At 28.0% G+C, this 17718-nt stretch overlaps 2 protein-coding genes across 2 annotated transcripts; one reads left to right on the top strand and one right to left on the bottom strand.

Annotated features, from left to right (window-relative positions):
* The first annotated feature begins 622 nt into the window (after positions 1 to 622).
* Positions 623 to 10472, top strand: LOC134831874 (uncharacterized). The gene is made up of 8 exons (XM_063845702.1): positions 623 to 761; positions 1580 to 1727; positions 3890 to 3954; positions 4016 to 4099; positions 4194 to 4285; positions 4349 to 4540; positions 6996 to 7196; positions 10035 to 10472. Exons 1-8 carry the CDS (start codon positions 716 to 718, stop codon positions 10341 to 10343), a joined length of 1137 nt encoding a protein of 378 aa, XP_063701772.1. The 5' UTR covers positions 623 to 715; the 3' UTR covers positions 10344 to 10472.
* A 2143-nt stretch (positions 10473 to 12615) lies between these two features.
* LOC134829217 (golgin subfamily A member 4) lies at positions 12616 to 17649 on the bottom strand. The gene is made up of 7 exons (XM_063842215.1): positions 17486 to 17649; positions 16968 to 17414; positions 15339 to 16898; positions 13377 to 15272; positions 13243 to 13314; positions 13066 to 13188; positions 12616 to 13010 (listed from the first exon to the last, which is right to left on the bottom strand). Exons 1-7 carry the CDS (start codon positions 17549 to 17551, stop codon positions 12984 to 12986), a joined length of 4191 nt encoding a protein of 1396 aa, XP_063698285.1. The 5' UTR covers positions 17552 to 17649; the 3' UTR covers positions 12616 to 12983.
* Between the last annotated feature and the right edge of the window lie 69 nt (positions 17650 to 17718).

Raw genomic sequence — 17718 nt, forward strand, 5'->3', positions numbered from 1 at the left:
TCATACTGAAATGAGTGCAAAAAGTACAAAAAAATATCAAGAAATATGAAACAAAGAAAACTGAAAGGATAACATTGAGTAACGTTAAAAAATTGAAAGTTGAGAAACATCATAAAAGGATTTAACAATTTTTATTACAACGGATCTCTGCTCTTCATCGATTCATGACTCATCATCTGTGACGATAGTAATAATAAAGTAAACCAAATTGTTGTAAGTTTTCCTGGATAAGTTGATATTTGTATTCCTTCATCAATGGATTCAAGTAATTCTTCAGTAGATTGAAGAAGAAAAATCCAAACTGAAAAAGTTGTATCAATTACCAAGAGATAAAAATTAAACAAGTTTTTTCGCAACATTCGTTTTGTCTATTTTATTGCTCCTTTAAGTATAACACTTTTATTACCTTACAAGTTGTAAAGAAATACATTAATGTTAAAAAAAAAACATGTGAAAAGTAATCATAGAATCCGAATCAGAAGAAATAATAGAAAAGAGTGATAAAGTTCTAAAAAAATTAACAAGATATAGGAAAAAAAATCGATCCTAAGAGATAATTTTTTTTATTATTTTCATGAAAAGAAAACGAAAAAAGAAATGATCGTTTGAAAATATGAAGAGAGTATCCCTTAAATTTTATGAGAAAGTGCATTTTGTGTCAATCTCAGTACAATAACAATAGTAGAGAGCATCAATAGCCAGTCTCCAATATAAAATGCTTTTATTTGCAGCATTTTTAGCCATCAATGTAAGAATAATTGGTAAGTACTCATTTCTTGTGTCATTTCAAAACGAGTTGAAATTTATATGTAAAAATAGGTATACAATTCATCATCGATTAAGTCAAAAATGATCTTTGGTCGATAATTTGTAGCACTATAAAGCAGATAAATATTTATTTTTAGAAAGACCATCAATATTGTTAGTATTTGACAAGCGTTTTTTACGTGTTTCGGTTTTAACATCAAATCATTGAATGAATATCTGCTCTATATTAATTTAAAAGTGTTTTCAAATAAAATCGTCTAGTTTAATAAACTTTTTGTTCAATAAATATTTATAATTAAAAAGATTGATTGACAGAACGAACACAATCTATCAATATTCGAGGCAAAATTTTATTACGAGTAATTTAATTTTTTGTTAGTTTTATCCCACATGATTTTTCACAATAATAAATTTTTCCAACGGATAGTTCAATAATATAACAAAAATCGGTTGTATATGTTTAAACATAAATGGGTAATGAAAATTTTGTAAATATATATATATCTTGAATCGAACAAACGATGATCGGTTAGTAGTCAATTAATTAGCAGATGATGTTCAGCAGATGTTTTCACAACTTTTCACATCATTAGGTACCTACTCGTTTCTTTGTGTTTTATCTGTTTTAATATAAAATTTATAACCTTTATTGTGTTTTAAAGAAGTTTTATATTTCTTAATCTGAATATTTTTATTTTTCATAGAATTAAAGGTGTATGAAAAAGCCATAAATAAATTTAATTGAATGGCATTAATTGAACTGACATATTTATATGATTGGACATAATTTATATTTCTCTTTTTTTTACAGATTCTGCTCCAAGTACACCTGAAAATATTACATTAACCTTCATCAATCCAACATCCGTAAAAGTATCTTGGGAAACGTCTTCTCCGATAAATCAACAAAAACCGTTACCAGATAAGTACGATATTACGTATAGGCCAACAAGAGCAAAGTAATTAAATTTTAAATTTGCTTTAAACAGTGCATTTTGTCGTCCTTGAATTAATTAATTGTGAATTAATTTCCATATTTCATTAAACTTGATCTATATTTTTCTCTTTCGCAAAATTACTTATTTTTTTAAAACAAAATCAATTAAAACAATTAAATTGTTAAATACCAAATTACTTTAATTTAAATATTACCTAGTTTGAAAATATAAAAAATATTTCGGCTATAGTCTAAGTTAAACAAATATTTAATTTCAACGAACCACAGCAACCTTTTATTTTATTTTCACGACACAAAAGTAAAAAAGTCGAATCGAACTTTTTCAAATATAAACCAATAGTATGTATTATCAAAATGACATTTCATTGTTTTGTTCAATTACGATTCATTTATAGATGTAAGGATGTAATCATGTGTTTCGTTAAACAAGATATATAGCAGAATATGAATAAAGGACACTATACCTTTACGAATTCCATTTGAAATACGAACTCTTATATGAAAGTAAATAAATATTTATATGTACTTACTTATGTAGGTTTAGAGCATATCAACCCTTTTCGCATTGATACACATTTGTGTTATTTTTATCATTAAACTATAAAAGCACATAGAGAGCGAGAGATAGCCATTCAAGTCTGATTACATTCGCAAATAAATAAGATTACAAATAAAATAGAATAAATATAAAAATATAAATAATATAGATTTTTATTTTAAACAAACGCACTCATTTATTTGACTTACATTTATGTAGCTAATGCTATCCTGAGGGAGCTATTAACACACATGAAATTCAAATTACTCCTTCTCTTCAAAGCACTCTACATTTTAACATTTTTATTTTTTTATAAGAAAATGACATTATTTTCCTGTGATTATTTGTCTTGATCGAGTTCACTCAACATTACAGAAAAAAAACATGAAAATACGTTCATGCTAATAGTCCAATCTTACAACGAAATAAAATACGAACTATACTTTGTATTGTAACCTAACTCACGTCAAGTTAAAATATTAATAATTACTTACTAATTTACTCAAACTTATAACAACTACATTTCTTGACATAAGAAAACTCTACTTTACATACACTTTTTTCTATCTATTATACGTATATACCTAATGTCATTTGTGCATTTATGTCAAGGATTAAATTAATATTTGATGCGATTGAAGAACAAAAATAGACTAATATACATGAAAAATGAGAACATATTTTGTTATTGTACAATGCAACATGATGGCGGGACACAATGTAGAGCGTTAATTCATAAACAAACAAATGTTTGACCACTTTTTTGTTTTGTGACGTGAAAAATGTTTTTCAATGTGACGTCATAAAAGTATAACACATAAATTCAAAACTTAACTTACCCATTCAACAAATATTCTCCTATTTTTGTATTCTGGGACTTTCATCGCCATCTTTAAGTAATCAAAAAGACCTACAACTATTACAATGCCTTTCTTTTTTCAATATTGCGTGACATTTTCACTTTATTGTGATTTAAATTTTTATAGTTTCTACATTCATTCTAAAGGTAATTGTTTTATAAAGAGCGAAAGAACCTCATTCTGTTTTACAACAAATAGTGCAACCAACAATCTGTTGTCTATTTTTTCAGTACCATTTTAGTCATTTTATTTCAAAACCAATCAATATTAATTGAAAATGCAGGATTTCTTTTTGGTAATAAGCTGAGGTATAATTAGCCCATATGAAATAAGCTCACTCACGCATTATATAGATTTTTTCTCATAATTATTCAGTAAAAATAATACTGATATTAATAATACTCCTAAAGTAATACTCCTATTATAATAAAATTAATAAATTTATAAAGGGTTTTTTTTATTTTCGTCAAATGATCGTGAAGTGAAATTTTGTTATTTACTTTTAATCCATCAAGTACTTATATGCTTTTCAAGGTTTATTTCTTTGTTTTCATTATTTGTGTCGATGATTGAATTAAAATAATTATTAAATAAAGTACTTTGTCATATTAAATTATTCTAAAAAGTACATATTATCATAAAGCATTAGACAAGTTTTATGAAATTTCTTAAAAAATCATTTATTTGTGTTTCTTGTCTGTCCTCAATATTTATATATGTAAGGTAGATATGCTTTTGTAAAATTTATTATTTAATAAATTAAAGTTTCAGGATTGTACATAACGTCACTGGCAATGTAAAAGAAGTCATTATAGATAAATTAGATCCAGGCAAGATACTTTAAACTTTCATTTTAAATATGTGAGATAAAGTTCGATTTTTCCTTGCCAGATACTCAATATACGTTAACAGTGACTGCGATTTACAATAAAAATAGGAGATTCAAAAGTAAACCAATTACTTTTAGGACACAAGGTAAGAAAAATTGACAAAAAAAAAACAAACAGCAGGCCTTAAAAGCGTTGAAATGTAATTTTTACAAAGGACGTTATTTTTTTCTATTTAACAGAAATGGGACCCGGAAATGATACGTACAAAGCCAATAACAGTTTATCACAAAATCAAAGTAAAAACGAAACGACCACAAAAGAACTTCCAATTGTGAGTATTTTCTCAATTGATTTTGCATTTTTCAGCATCAACAAATTAACTTTGCATCAATAGATTCGTGGTGTAGAAATCGGAATCGTCTTATTAGTTCTTGTTGTTTGGGCGGGTGCAATTGCTCTTTTTTTTAACCGATGGGGCAAAATTCGTATGTTGTTGCCGTATCAACCAGCATACAAATCGGAACAGCTAAAAGTGCCCGGAACAGGAGTATGCACAGGACAGTGTAACGGTCAACATTCGCATCAGGTAATGTGCCAATCAATTTTCATTTTTCTGTTTTTATTTCTTGTTAAAAAATGGCATTACATCAAAGAGTCATAGACTTAAACCTTGTCATTTACTCTTTATTTTTCCTATACATATAATAATAATGAATAAGAACTCCTCGTTCGTTACCGCTGTAGCATAATAATAATAATCCAATTAAAGATGATTTAGGCCATTGTTGATGTAATATAATTATACTTTTTCGTACGAAACTGCTGTGCTTTAAATTTTTCTAATACAACTGTAAAACGTATGCGTCTGGAAAATGAAACCCATGTAGTAACTTAAAAAAAATTATAGTACTTGGTTATTGAATGACAATTAACACATTAATTTTTTGTATTTCGATTATTCTTCTCACTGTTTTATATAAAAGGCGAAAATATTTATATCATAACGTTCAATCATTTAGTTCATTTGTTATAAAAACTTTTTGTTTTTATATACATAGCGCATACATTTCAAGACATTTTTACATTTTCATTGATTGAACCATCAATAAATATAAGTACTCTGTTATACATATAACAATGATCATCTCTAAAGTTTCCTGTTTTCAGCTAAGTAATTTTTTTAAAAATTATTTGAAATCCCATGGAAGAAATTTTTTATTTTCGATTCCTTTAGGCTAAAATATCTAAGTTTTGTAGAAACATGTGTGTGTCTGTTTACAACTTTTACAACAATTAATTAAAATATATGTCACTAAATCATTATCATCATTACTTAGAGGTGCTTAGTGTATTATTTTTATTATCTCCTTTTGTTATTTCCTTAAGTTATGGTTAGTCCTTGGTCTATTTAATTTGATACTTTCAAAAAAGATCAAATGTTACTTAAGAAAATGTATATAAAACAAAGTAAAAGTATGTAGAAATCATTCAACATTGTTTACCTAATATAATAATTGAGCAGAATGTTCACTATATATACTTTCATGACGTATATAATATCAGTTTAAGCGTTCGAAATTTTCGGTTCTATTGAGATCCATTAGTGTGATCTGTGTCAAATATAGAGTACTTTTTGCTCCTTGATTAATTTTTTTTTTATTAAATACATATTACAAAAAAGATTAAACACATTTTTCAAAAAAACAAACAAACCCCTTTAGTGTTTGCCACGATGTGAAGGATGTGGATTATTGGAACGTTGTTTTAATTGTTCTCGACGATCACGTGACTCACGGGAATGTGGATGCCAGTTTGCGTTATTGCATCGTGTTGACGAGAGCTAGCATACGGAGGAATGTCATAGAAATCAGCAACAACGTCGTCTCTTACTAGATCAGAAAACACGTCAATATTTATATAAGCATAGTTCAGGTCGTTTTTTAAGTAAGAGTAGTAGAAAAGGCGGGTATATGGCCTCGCGATCAAGAGACAATGAAGCGGATCTTGATCAATCTGTAAGTGTTGAGACATCCCTCGCAATCCCATATTTCAATTATCTCACCCATATTATGTTTTTGCAACTGACAAATATATATATCTGTTTTCCGATAAGTATTCTAAAAGTTCTTAAAGATGTGAATTCATGCACCGGAAAATCATATTTTTTCAGCTTATGCACTGACACGTAGAAGACATAACTATTTACACAGGACTTAAATTATATGAAACTCGCTTTAATAAGATATATATTCATACGTGCTGTGTGTTGCACCATTGTGACATTCTTGACTGTCGTTGTTGTTTTAGAGATAAGCAAATCCTTTTATGTACTTCTAGTTTGATGACATTTGCAAGATAAAAAACGCACCTGTGATTTTTTCACTACAAAATATTGTGAATAAAAATATATAACAATTAAAATAGAGAGTTCTGCCATAAAACATAATCATTATTGTGTCATTGATAATCTTGAATTATACATCAAAACACACATTGTGATTATTGTAAATTCATTATTTTAATCTCAATTAAAAAATAAGAGCACACAAAATCAGAAAAGTTACAAAAAAAAGAATGTTTTATAAATTGAGAACTATGTTTTCTTCTACTTTTATTCCTAACGTTCATTTACTATAAGATTTCAACAGAGTTTATTTGTATCACATAAATTTCTACTACCTTAGGTATATATGATGCTAATAGAACCTTTAGCGAACAATTTAATTAAACTACCTCGTTTAGTTTGCCGATCCTTTGAATATTTTTCAACTCTCCCACTTTCAATTAATCTTTCAATTAAAAAATTTTTCTGCTAATTTTGGTAAGTTCTTCTTTGTGATACTGAGACCGTTTTTCACCTTCAAATTTTTTTTTACTGTCGAACAAATGAATTAAATGAATATATAGGTCTTTTTTCACAACAAGCACAATGCAGTTTTGTGTATAAAGTGTTCGTCTTATCATTTTAATTTTTTACGTAGTTTCAGTATTCACTTACATTTTGAAATTAATGTAATTTTTTTATTTTTCAATGTAATTAGCAACAAATACATCCTCCGTGGCCCGAAGATTCTGTGGTTGCTATTGAGAATCGTTGTAGTCGAGCACGCATCAACAGCGCAATTTTCGTGTCATCTGAAGGACGTGGTTTTGATTCTATTGAGTTCATTAGGCGTTATGGATCGCAAAGCGTTCTATGTCGAAAAGCAAAGAGTGCAGAAAATATTAGCGATGAAAAAAAGGTAAGCTATTTTATATTGTGTGTAGTTTTAAGAAAGAGAAACCTCAAAATACATTTATCATAAAGTAAAAAATTTGGAATAAGTACATTTAGCAAAGTTAAGCGTTTTTCATATTTTATAATAAAATGTGTGTCTCTTAAGAGCTTCTAATAAGAAGTCCATTAAAAAGTTAATATCAAAAAATAAAATAACAATCAATTTTTTACAAAAAAGTCAATACTTTACTTATTTTTCGACTAATTTCCCTGTTTTGTCTGTTCGAAGTTAGAGCAAAAAATTTTATTTTATTTTATTCATATTTCTTACATTACATATTTTTTTTTTTGATTTATTTACACTTCACGAAACACATTTATGAACGACAAAAAATACTCAGCTACCTTTTCGACAACATATTTTTGACGTGATCCAACAAGCTAGACAACATGATGTTCGTCGTAAATCGGATATTGGTATGCTAGGTTCTGCCTTTTCATCGGTAACATATATATTTATAATGTTACACTCTATTTTAAACTTAAAACTTGTCTGCTTTTTGTTTCGTACGTGCAATTACTGACAAATTAAAAACTAACATAAAACATTTTTATCTCACTTCAAGAGATCTTAATTATTTTGTTCAGTTTAAAAAAAATAATATTTACTAAAATATTAATTTATCAATTGTACAGCATTTTCAACTGATTTGTTTTTCTTTTATAAATTATGAAATTTGTGAATTATGAAAGTAATATTTTTAGAGCTCAAAAAAATATGTTCATTAATTTTTTTCATTCATCATTCAACTTCAAGATGATTTTCACTAATTTTAACTTTATTAAATTGCAATTTTAAAAAAACAACTCCATGCATGATAAATATATTTTTTTTATTTAAGTTTTAACTTTGCTTCCAGATCTAAAATTGAAGCTATCATAAACTTAAATATAGAAAATGATATATTTTTGTGACAGTCATAAAAATCATGCAAAACAAAACTTCATTCATATTTCAAAAATTGTAACGTTCTCTCCGGATTTAAGAAAGAAGTATAAGTCATATTAACGTATCACGAAAACTCAAGACAGAAAACATCACGTAAAATATTTATATATAAATCGTAATATTAGCATAATGAAATGCATATTTATCAATTGCATGCATCTTTTTTTTTATTAAAACTTTGCAACAAAATTATGATAATAATAACTTATGTATGACAAATCGTATTATATATTTTTGTAAATATGTTATGAAATTTTTCAAAGCAGTTTAACGTTTTCAGTAAGTCAGTTTTATTTTCACAAAAACAACGGAAAAAGCTTTTTCATCTTTTATGATCGCACATTTACGACGGAAGAATATTTATAAAAAGAGAGAACGACACTCTTATTATCATGACTTAGTGTTGACAAAAGTAAAAAATCTTCTAGTTTTGCAAAAGTGAGCAATAACATGACTTTGTTTTTCAAAATGTTCTTGAAAATGAAGCGTGATTATATCACGCCACAAGAACTTCCGTGAGGGAAATTTATTTGCAAAGAGACGTTTATCCATGTCAGCCATAGAATGTGGCGTGATAAAATGAAAAATATGCAAATGCGACCTTTGAGAGATGCATATATAATGCACTTGAAAAGGAATGCTTCGGAACGATATTTGACACAGTTTTCAAATTCAATTTTTTGGCTTCTTTCTCATTCAATAATTTAAGAAAAGCAAAAAATTAGTTTTAAGTAATCTAAAATTTTAAATAATAAATCAGGTTTTTTCACATCGTAAAAACGTTATTTATTCATAAGAATGCAGGCTTCGTAATTATTATATGGAATTACTTCTGAAAGAAATTTTATATTAACACGCGATAACAAAGGCAAAGCCTAAAATATAGAAGGAGAAGGTAAACAAAAGTGTCGGAATAATTCTTCGCTAAACAGCAAAACTTAATTTATTTTAAAATATTCATCACACGAAAGCATCAAAAATCTCTCATTTCTGAGCCCTTTTTATAGCTCATCTGATATAACCGCTCGTAATCCTACATAAAACAGTTTAAAAGGTCCATAAAAGACACAATACTTATGATATAATCGACCGCCCATGTCATTTGAACATTATTATTACTAAACGAAAAAAAGGAAACACAAAAACAGAGAACATCAAAATGTTTCACATTAAATAACAGTCCTTACAATAACCAACATTGACATACTGAATAAAAGAAATATACTATAACATTTAATTACTTACTGAATAGGACCACAGAGTTGTTACATAGATTACCACTTCAGGCGAGATTTTTCTCATAATGAGGTGTTTGATTACATTCATCGACCGACATTGCTGATTTAACTTAATATACATGATTATGGCTTTGCTAAGTAGTTAGACAAACCACGTTGATTAGTTGCTTATTTACGTCCAAAATTAACGGATTGCAAAGAAAATTATTTTTAATTAATTGTTTACTTTGGAGCAAAAACTGTTCATATTCGTCCTATTTTTGTTCATGTATTGTTATTAAACGAGGATAAACGTTTTGTATTATAAATAAACTTATAAGTTTTTCTTAATGCTAAATTCGATTTGTTAATTTTGTTGCTGTTAATAAGTGTAAATATTACCTTTTTCTTCTCTGGATTACATAATATTTTAAGATACGTTCAAAACACTCGACGTAAAAATGAAAATGAAAAAGGTTTTAATTATACTTACTTGAAAAAATACTATACTAAAGCACAGAACAAATCAAACATTTTATTGCATGTAAATTACAAACTAACTATTAAATCCCTCTAAAATTTCATATCGCTTACTAACTATTTCTTTTCTTCTTAATTTCAACTGCAAAACTCATAGCGAAAATCATTTTCTAAGGATTGGTCATGCGATGAACATCAAAGTCCTCCAATTGAGCTTCATGAATGCACAATAAACGAAGCAACTGCGGAAAATGTAGCAGATAATAGTATTAATAAACAGCAATCCCTACCATCGCAACAAATGCCATCATCGCCAATATCATCACAACCACAATTAACATTATTTTCTCAACCAAGCACGAGTAAACTGCAACAACAACAAAAAAGACCTCCAAGACTTGGCCAATTACCTGCGTTATCTGTATCTGGACCCTCACCGCCGCACGAAAAAGAACAGTTATTGTAATGAAGTGTTCTTCGTCAATCAGATATTGCACTTTTAGGCCTTTATTAGCTACTGATCATAAATCGATTATCAAGCCTTTTATTAAGTTAAAAAATTTTTACGTACGTTACAATTGCTCTAATATTTAAGATCGCCAACAACATGCATAAAAAATGCATCTAAAATTCTATTATTTATGGACAAAAATAGATGCCTCGATACTGACTTATCAAATATTAATTTACTTTTAGGTCTAATGAAGACAATAGCCTTCGTTGAGAAAAATATAAAAATGATAGCTTTAAAATGTTGATTGTTGCAAGTATCATAGACTATACAATAACTATATAATCAGTTTTTATAAAAATAAATAAATAGTTTTACGCTTAAGTCCCTTTTCTAAAAATATAACTGACAAACGAATATTCCAACAACGGTAGATAATTTTTATAGTTAAATGAAAAACAAGGCAATTTTTTCTTCGTCGTGTAAAGTAAAATTCTTTAATTCAACACACATTATATATAATTCATACATATTAATTTAAAAAGAAAAACAGAATGCATCTTAAGAAATTTTTATATATTAATGTTTTTGTTTTATATTTAAGGAATTGGGTATGAAAGTTTATCTATGACAAAATTTGACAGGCTCTAATAGGACTTTTACTCAACTAAGAATACGATTAAATAGTTATATGTATAAAGTGATATTTTTTAGAAACTTCAGTTTCTTATTTCTGATTTGAAAAAGAAAGATTTGTCTTATTAGAAAATTTAAAGAAACATATTTAATTTTATAATGCTTCTCTATATTTATGTTTTATACTCATTTTTTAATTCTATATACTGTAATAATAAGTACAAAACTTCATGTCGGATTATATTATTTTTTTTTTAAGTTAGCCATAAAACACCAAAAGATGAATTTTCGTTTAATCAAACAGCGTGACATCAACCCAGTTATGCCTTCTAAAAAGAAAACACTTATCACGTTCCTTTTTATGATTATATTTCTCCTTGTAGAAAATTGGATAAAACTTAACACAAAATCCTGATGATCAAGCATGATGTGAGTCACTAAGCACATGTAGAAGAAATGATTCTTAAGAAAAATGAGGCTGTTTCTAAACCAATCTTTTCCTCTCTCATATCATTGAAACCGTATTTTATATGTAACAACGTACAGTGTAACACTACTTCTTATGAAAAACAAAATAGTCTAGATATAATCGATAATATTAAAGAATAGCGCCTTTGGTGCATTTTTAAAAGGATAAGAAACGTGTATAAATTATATTTTTAAATGTCTGAAAAATATGTAAGAGAAATCCTGACCAAAACAAATTATATATTACCTAGCCTACTTATTGTTCATTATTATATCATGTGAATTTTAACATTTATATATAATATAATATAGACCTACCAAACACCAAATATATCCTTTTTATAAACACACAATTATAAATCGAAACTATGAGGATCAATGTACTTTTTATAAAAATAATAATGCATCAATTAAATAAAATAATTAAGAAAAAATTAAATTAAATATATGTAATAATAACCTGTTACCGTCCCTTTTATTAATATACTATAAAAATAATACAAACATATATATGTATATTTATTACATATATTCAATTTATTTATACAAAAAAAAAAAAGTAGTTAACGAACTAAATACTCTATGATCACTTTAAAATCTTTAAAAATATATATGTAATTGAATCAAAGGACCAAAATGCGCTTGAGTTGTTATAAAAAAAAAGAATTTTAAAAAAATTATATTTTTTCGATTCTTAAATTTTTTTAATAGGTAGTCTTTATTTATCATAAAAATATGTTACAATTTCAAAAACCGACTGTATTTTCTATTTTATTGAAATTAAATAATGAAACATGGTTGAAAGTTATTACCCAAGTTTAAAAAAACTAAATAATAACTGAATGTTTTTGATAATTTTTTTAAATATTAATAAATTAATTTAATTTACCTATCTACACTCGATCTAAAACATGTTATTAATTATATTATTAATTCCAATAAATAAATATATATATATATATAAATTAAACCATATAAAATTTTCATTTTTGTGGACTACAATGGCTTTATTAGGTAATTTTTGATCATTTTTTTAATCTAATGGTAAAGAGGTATTCTCAAAATAATTTACTCGTTCATAATAAATAATAATAGAAATCAATTTTCTTTAAAAAGGGTTTTTATTTTCCTTTTTATAGTATATTTATAATGTTGACATAATCACAAAGTCAAATTGCACTAATTAGGTAATGAAAAAAAAAACCAATTGTTACGAATATTTTTTTACTTTTATATATATAAATATTTTTTATATACATGTACATTAATTTTTCTGTAACAGCACTGAAAAAATAATACATATTATTCATTCAAATATGTTTCGTTCATAATTTAGTAAGAATTACATTAGAAGCAGGTGAATTATGCTTCTTTATGTGTTTTTACACTCTCCTTTTTTTACCTTCGTTTAACTCAAATAATGTTTCAAAATGCAGAAAATCTTGGGCGGAAAAAAATTCTAAGCAGCTTTTCAAACTTAATCTATGCTGGTTTCTTGGTCTTTAATAAGTTAAAGTACGATAATTTATGAGTTATGACTATTAAGTCTTGCTACAATAAGTTGTTAATTTGGCCAACCTGTAAAAATAAAAATAGCAAAACAATAGCTTTAAAAAAAAACAGATCAGATTACCAATGAATGTCGATGTGCTTCTTTTTCTACAACTACTTGCGTTTGTTGCGGGGTGAATTTGAGTACAGCTGCAATAACTTTCACTAATGTTTTACCGTTGACGCCAGCAGATCCACTTAAATACTGAGAAAAAAAAACAGTGAGTACCAATATGAAAAAAAAATACATTTTGATTACTTGGAATAAAATGTTTCGTAAATACTCAAATTCTGTGTTAGCAGCCAGTCCTTCATTATGATGAAGTGAAACCTAAAAAATGAAGATCATAAGTATATTCATAAGATATTCAGAATAGAAATTTTATCATTTACCAAAGTCTCATCGAGTTGCCTTGATAATTTTTCAACTTGATTTTTGAGACGTTCATTTGATTGTTCAAGTATCAAATAGTTCTCTACTTTTTGTTCCAGAAATAGATTTCTCGTGGCCAAGTCATTCGCATTATTATTTATTCCAGCTATTTCTTTCATAATTTCTTCAAGTTTAGCTTTCAGAGAGTTCCTTTCTTCTTTTACGCTTTCTAGTTCTGTTTTTTCTTCATTTCCTGACAAATTTATATTTGCAGATTTCAATTCTTTAACTTCTTGTTTTTTTTCCTCAGATTGTTTTTCTTGTCCTTTTTGTTTTCCTATGCATAGTTTCATCTCAACCGTTAAATCCTCGATAGTTTTTCTCAAATCTTTATTTTCAGTTTTCAATTCATCTAATGAACCTTGTAATTCAGTGATCATGGTCATACTTCCTTCGATATCATTTTTAAAGCTTTTATTTTCTTCGTTCAACATTCGAATTTTGTTCTCACGAATCGAATGTTTGTTGTTAGCTTCTTCAAGTTGACATTGAATTTCTTCAAGTCTTTGTTGAAATTGTTCACGTTCAGCTCGTAAACTGATATTTTCTTTTTTAAGAGCGTCAACTTTCTCCATTAGGCTATCGCAGGTTTCTGTCAATGCACATTTCTGTTCTTCTAAGGAAGATAATTTTTCTTTAATTTGCACAACTTGAGCTTTATGGCTATTTACGCTATGAAGAAGACTTTGATTTGTATCGACTACTGTTAATTTTTCTTTTTCTTTTACTTCGATATCATCTAATAAGCTGCGGACTTGATGCTCTAATAATTCCTTTTCGTTTGACAGTTTTGCATTTTCGGCTAATACTTCAGCCAATTGCGAACGTAGATTCGTAAGTTGTTCTTCTGTATCTAAAGTTTTACTTTCAATAGATGTTACATTTTGAAGATTATGTTCCAACTGTTGAATCTTTGTTATTAAAGCTTCTTTTTCCGACAAATTTTCATTAAATTGTTTCTGTATTTCGATAAATTCTTTTTGCAACTTTTTGGTAGATTCGTTTTCTTTCAATGAGTTTTCATTAAAAGCTTCAAATTTCTGTTCAAGTTGCTCTTTTTCAGACTGAATGTTGCTATGAGATGTTTTAACTTCGTTCAGTTGCTCCTCTAGTCTTGTAATTTCTTTCAAAATGTTGACAACCTGTGTTTTCAATTCTGACTTTTCACGGATTTCCTTCTCAAGAGTCTTTTCAAGGTCGTTCTTTTCTTTCCTCAAAAGCTCAACTTTGCCTTTTAGTGTTGTGATTTCTGAACATTTGTCTTGTTTTTCATTATGTTGTTCACTTAGTTGTATTTCTAAGTTACGATTTCGTTCAAGTGTATCTTGAACGTTGGCTTCCAGCTGTAAAACGTGTTTTAAAGCACTCTCTAGTTGTGTTGATTGATTTTGTTTCTCATTTTTCTGAGCATTTAGTTCTGTTGTTAAGTTTTCGTTTTGTTGAAGTGTGTCTTGGACCCTTAGTTGAAGCTCTGTTACAAGTATCATTACTTTTTCCAATTCAGATGATTTAACATGCTTTTCGTTCTTTTGTTCATTAAATTCTTTTAGCAAACTTTCATACTTTTGTTGATCTTCTTGTAGTTTAAATTCAAGCTTTGATTTATTTTCTGAAGCATTTTGTAATTCTATTAATATATTTTTCTTATCATTTTCCAATTTAATTTGCTTTTCGGTTATTTTTTTATTTTGTTGTTGAAGTTTTTCCACGGTTAACTGTAATTCTGTCACAAGCTTCAATGATTTTTCAAGTTCAGAGGAAAGTTCATCATTTCTTTTAATATTTTCTTCCAAATTTAATTGGAGTTTCTCCATATCTCTTTCTCTGACATTCATTGCTTCTATGATATTAGCATTCTGAAAAAAAAAACAAATTTATAACGTTCCTATGATTAATGAGTAAGGTTAATCTAAATTATTTACCTCTTCTTGCTTTTTGTCAATTTCTTCTGTTAATCTTTTTATTTCTTCTTGGTCTTTTCCCATTTCGAGTGTTTTATCAACCAATTCTTGTCTCAATCGTGCCAACTCATTGTTAATTGGCTCCAATTCGGTAATATATTTTTCTTCGCTATTTCTGAATCCTAACTCTAATTCTTGTATTTTTATCTCAAGAGTTCTGATTTCTTCTATTTTGGAAAGTTTTTCATTGTTAAAGGCTTCTAAAGTTTTGTTTAAATCTTGAATTTTAACTTCCTTCTCATTCAATTTAGTCTCCAAATGATTTAATTTTTCATCGTATTTTTCACGTAAATTCATGAGTTTATCCTCATTTGAAATAGTTGTTGAAGATTGTAATCGCAAGTTTTCAATTTCTTCATTAGTTTTATCTAATTTATCTTGAGTTTCTTTGAGCAACGAATTAATTCTTTGTTTTTCCTCGAACAGTTGCGTAAATCTCTGTTCAATTTTACTCTTATCTTCCAAAACCGTTTGATTTTCCTTCGATAGTGTTTCAATATTTGTTCGCATCTCTTTCAACAACTCTCGTATCTTTTTGAGGCTTTCAGGATTACCATCGAATTTTTCATGGAACGTATCTTGGTAAATTTCTGTCGTTTTCATAACTAGCGAGTCGTTTTTTGCCAACGAATCCTTCAATTCTTGTTGTAGTTGACTAATTTGTGTTTTGAAATTTGTAAGTTGCTTTTCATTGTTTGTTTTTTCTTCCTTCATTTTCGCCAAATTTTCTGTTAACGTCGTCTTTTCAGTCTTTAAATCATATAATTCTTTTTCAAATTCAACAAATCTCAGTTCTAATTGATGCTTTTCATCGCGACTTCCTTTCAAAGCGACTTCCAATTCTGACATTTGTGAACTTAACATTTCCTTATTAGCTTGATTAACAGTTTTTGATTCTAAAAGTTGCTTTTTCAAATTGCAAAGCTGTTCGTTAAGCGTTTGATTATTTTTTAACAATTGTATTCTTTCTGTTTCGATATTCTCTAGTTGTGTTTTTAATTGTGCCATTTCCCTTTCTTTCGATTCCAATTCTGAATGAACAACCATCTTATTCTCTGCTAACTGAAGAGTGTTGTTTTCATTTTTCGTCTTTAAATTTTCATTCTCTTCTCGTAGTTTGTGATTCTCATCATTAATAATTATAATTTTAGCATCTTTTTCCATACCAATCTCTTTCAATTGTTTAATTTGCAATTCGAGCTCGTGTATTTTCTTGTCCAAATCAACACTTTGTGAAGAAAGCGGTGAACTTAATTCGCTAGATGATGCATGACTTACATTGTCAGTGTTGCTCAATTGAATTAAATTATCAACATTTTTCTCGTTATTAAGTTCTGTTTCGGCATTTACCCCCATTAACTCGAGTTTTGTTGTTAGAGTTTTAACGACACATTGCATTTCATCCATTTCTAAACGTAAAGCAGCTTCAAGGTGTGCCTTCGCTTGTTGTTCTAATGAACATTGTTCTCGCAATTCACTGATGCGACGAAGAGCCTTATCTTGTGTTTCGACCAAAACAGCCTGAAATTCAATAGGAACAAACAAAATGTACCTAATATAATCTTTGAACAAAAAAAGCGGTTAATTTACCCTTGCTTTCGTATTATCTCTTTCCAATTCTCGATATTTGCGTGCTAAATCTGTATACATCCCTCTATATTTTTGATAACGATCTAACGCTTTCTTGTAGGCTCCATGCAATTGCTCTTTCGACACTAAATCTAATTGACCTCCCATAGCTGCAACACTTCCTGCTTCATCAAGTTCACTCGCACTCTCCATGTCTGATTGCAAATGGTATACTGCAGGCATTTCAGAGTCGTAAACTGGCAATTTAAATGATACATCGCTTGCTTGCGACGAATTAGACAATCGTCTTGTTCGCACACTGTTTGTATGAGGTGCGGCTCCGTTATTGTAGTTTGGTGTTGAGCTCATCGGTTTGTGATGCGGAGAATTTTGCGGCGTTTCATCCGTGATGCTGAAGAAACTATCTGAATTGCTAACATCACTACTTGGAATATTGTAACCAGCAGCCTGAAAGACAAATAAAAATACATATGTTGATGATAAGAAGATTTTCATGCAGACGTGTTATGTAGACTAACTTGTGCCAATTGCTGCAATTTCGTTTGTGATTCCTCTGCTATCTTGTCTTTTAGTTTCTTGAACATTATTACAAATATCTTAGTTTATTTCCGAACACAATAACAATAAAAAACGTAAAGTATACAAATATTAATGTGAAAGTTCGCTAATTTCGTGTTTTTCTCCTCTCTCCTTGTTTACCTTAAATTTTATTCTCAATGCACAATCTAAACTCGCTGTCATTCTATATCCA

Source organism: Culicoides brevitarsis, chromosome 2 (assembly GCF_036172545.1).
Source record: "Culicoides brevitarsis isolate CSIRO-B50_1 chromosome 2, AGI_CSIRO_Cbre_v1, whole genome shotgun sequence".
Classification (NCBI taxonomy): Eukaryota; Metazoa; Arthropoda; class Insecta; order Diptera; family Ceratopogonidae; genus Culicoides; species Culicoides brevitarsis.

What these genes read in the sequence shown, in the direction of transcription:
- LOC134829217 (XM_063842215.1), bottom strand. Translation starts at nt 17,551, where the DNA reads ATGTTCAAGAAACTAAAAGACAAGATAGCAGAGGAATCACAAACGAAA. An exon ending in GAGATAATACGAAAGCAAGG is followed by an intron (nt 16,899 to 16,967) that starts GTAAATTAACCG and finishes ATTGAATTTCAG; the next exon opens with GCTGTTTTGGTCGAAACACA. An exon ending in TACGAAACATTTTATTCCAA is followed by an intron (nt 13,189 to 13,242) that starts GTAATCAAAATG and finishes TTTTTTTCTCAG; the next exon opens with TATTTAAGTGGATCTGCTGG.
- LOC134831874 (XM_063845702.1), top strand. Translation starts at nt 716, where the DNA reads ATGCTTTTATTTGCAGCATTTTTAGCCATCAATGTAAGAATAATTG. An exon ending in CATCAATGTAAGAATAATTG is followed by an intron (nt 762 to 1,579) that starts GTAAGTACTCAT and finishes TTTTTTTTACAG; the next exon opens with ATTCTGCTCCAAGTACACCT. An exon ending in TATAGGCCAACAAGAGCAAA is followed by an intron (nt 1,728 to 3,889) that starts GTAATTAAATTT and finishes AATAAATTAAAG; the next exon opens with TTTCAGGATTGTACATAACG.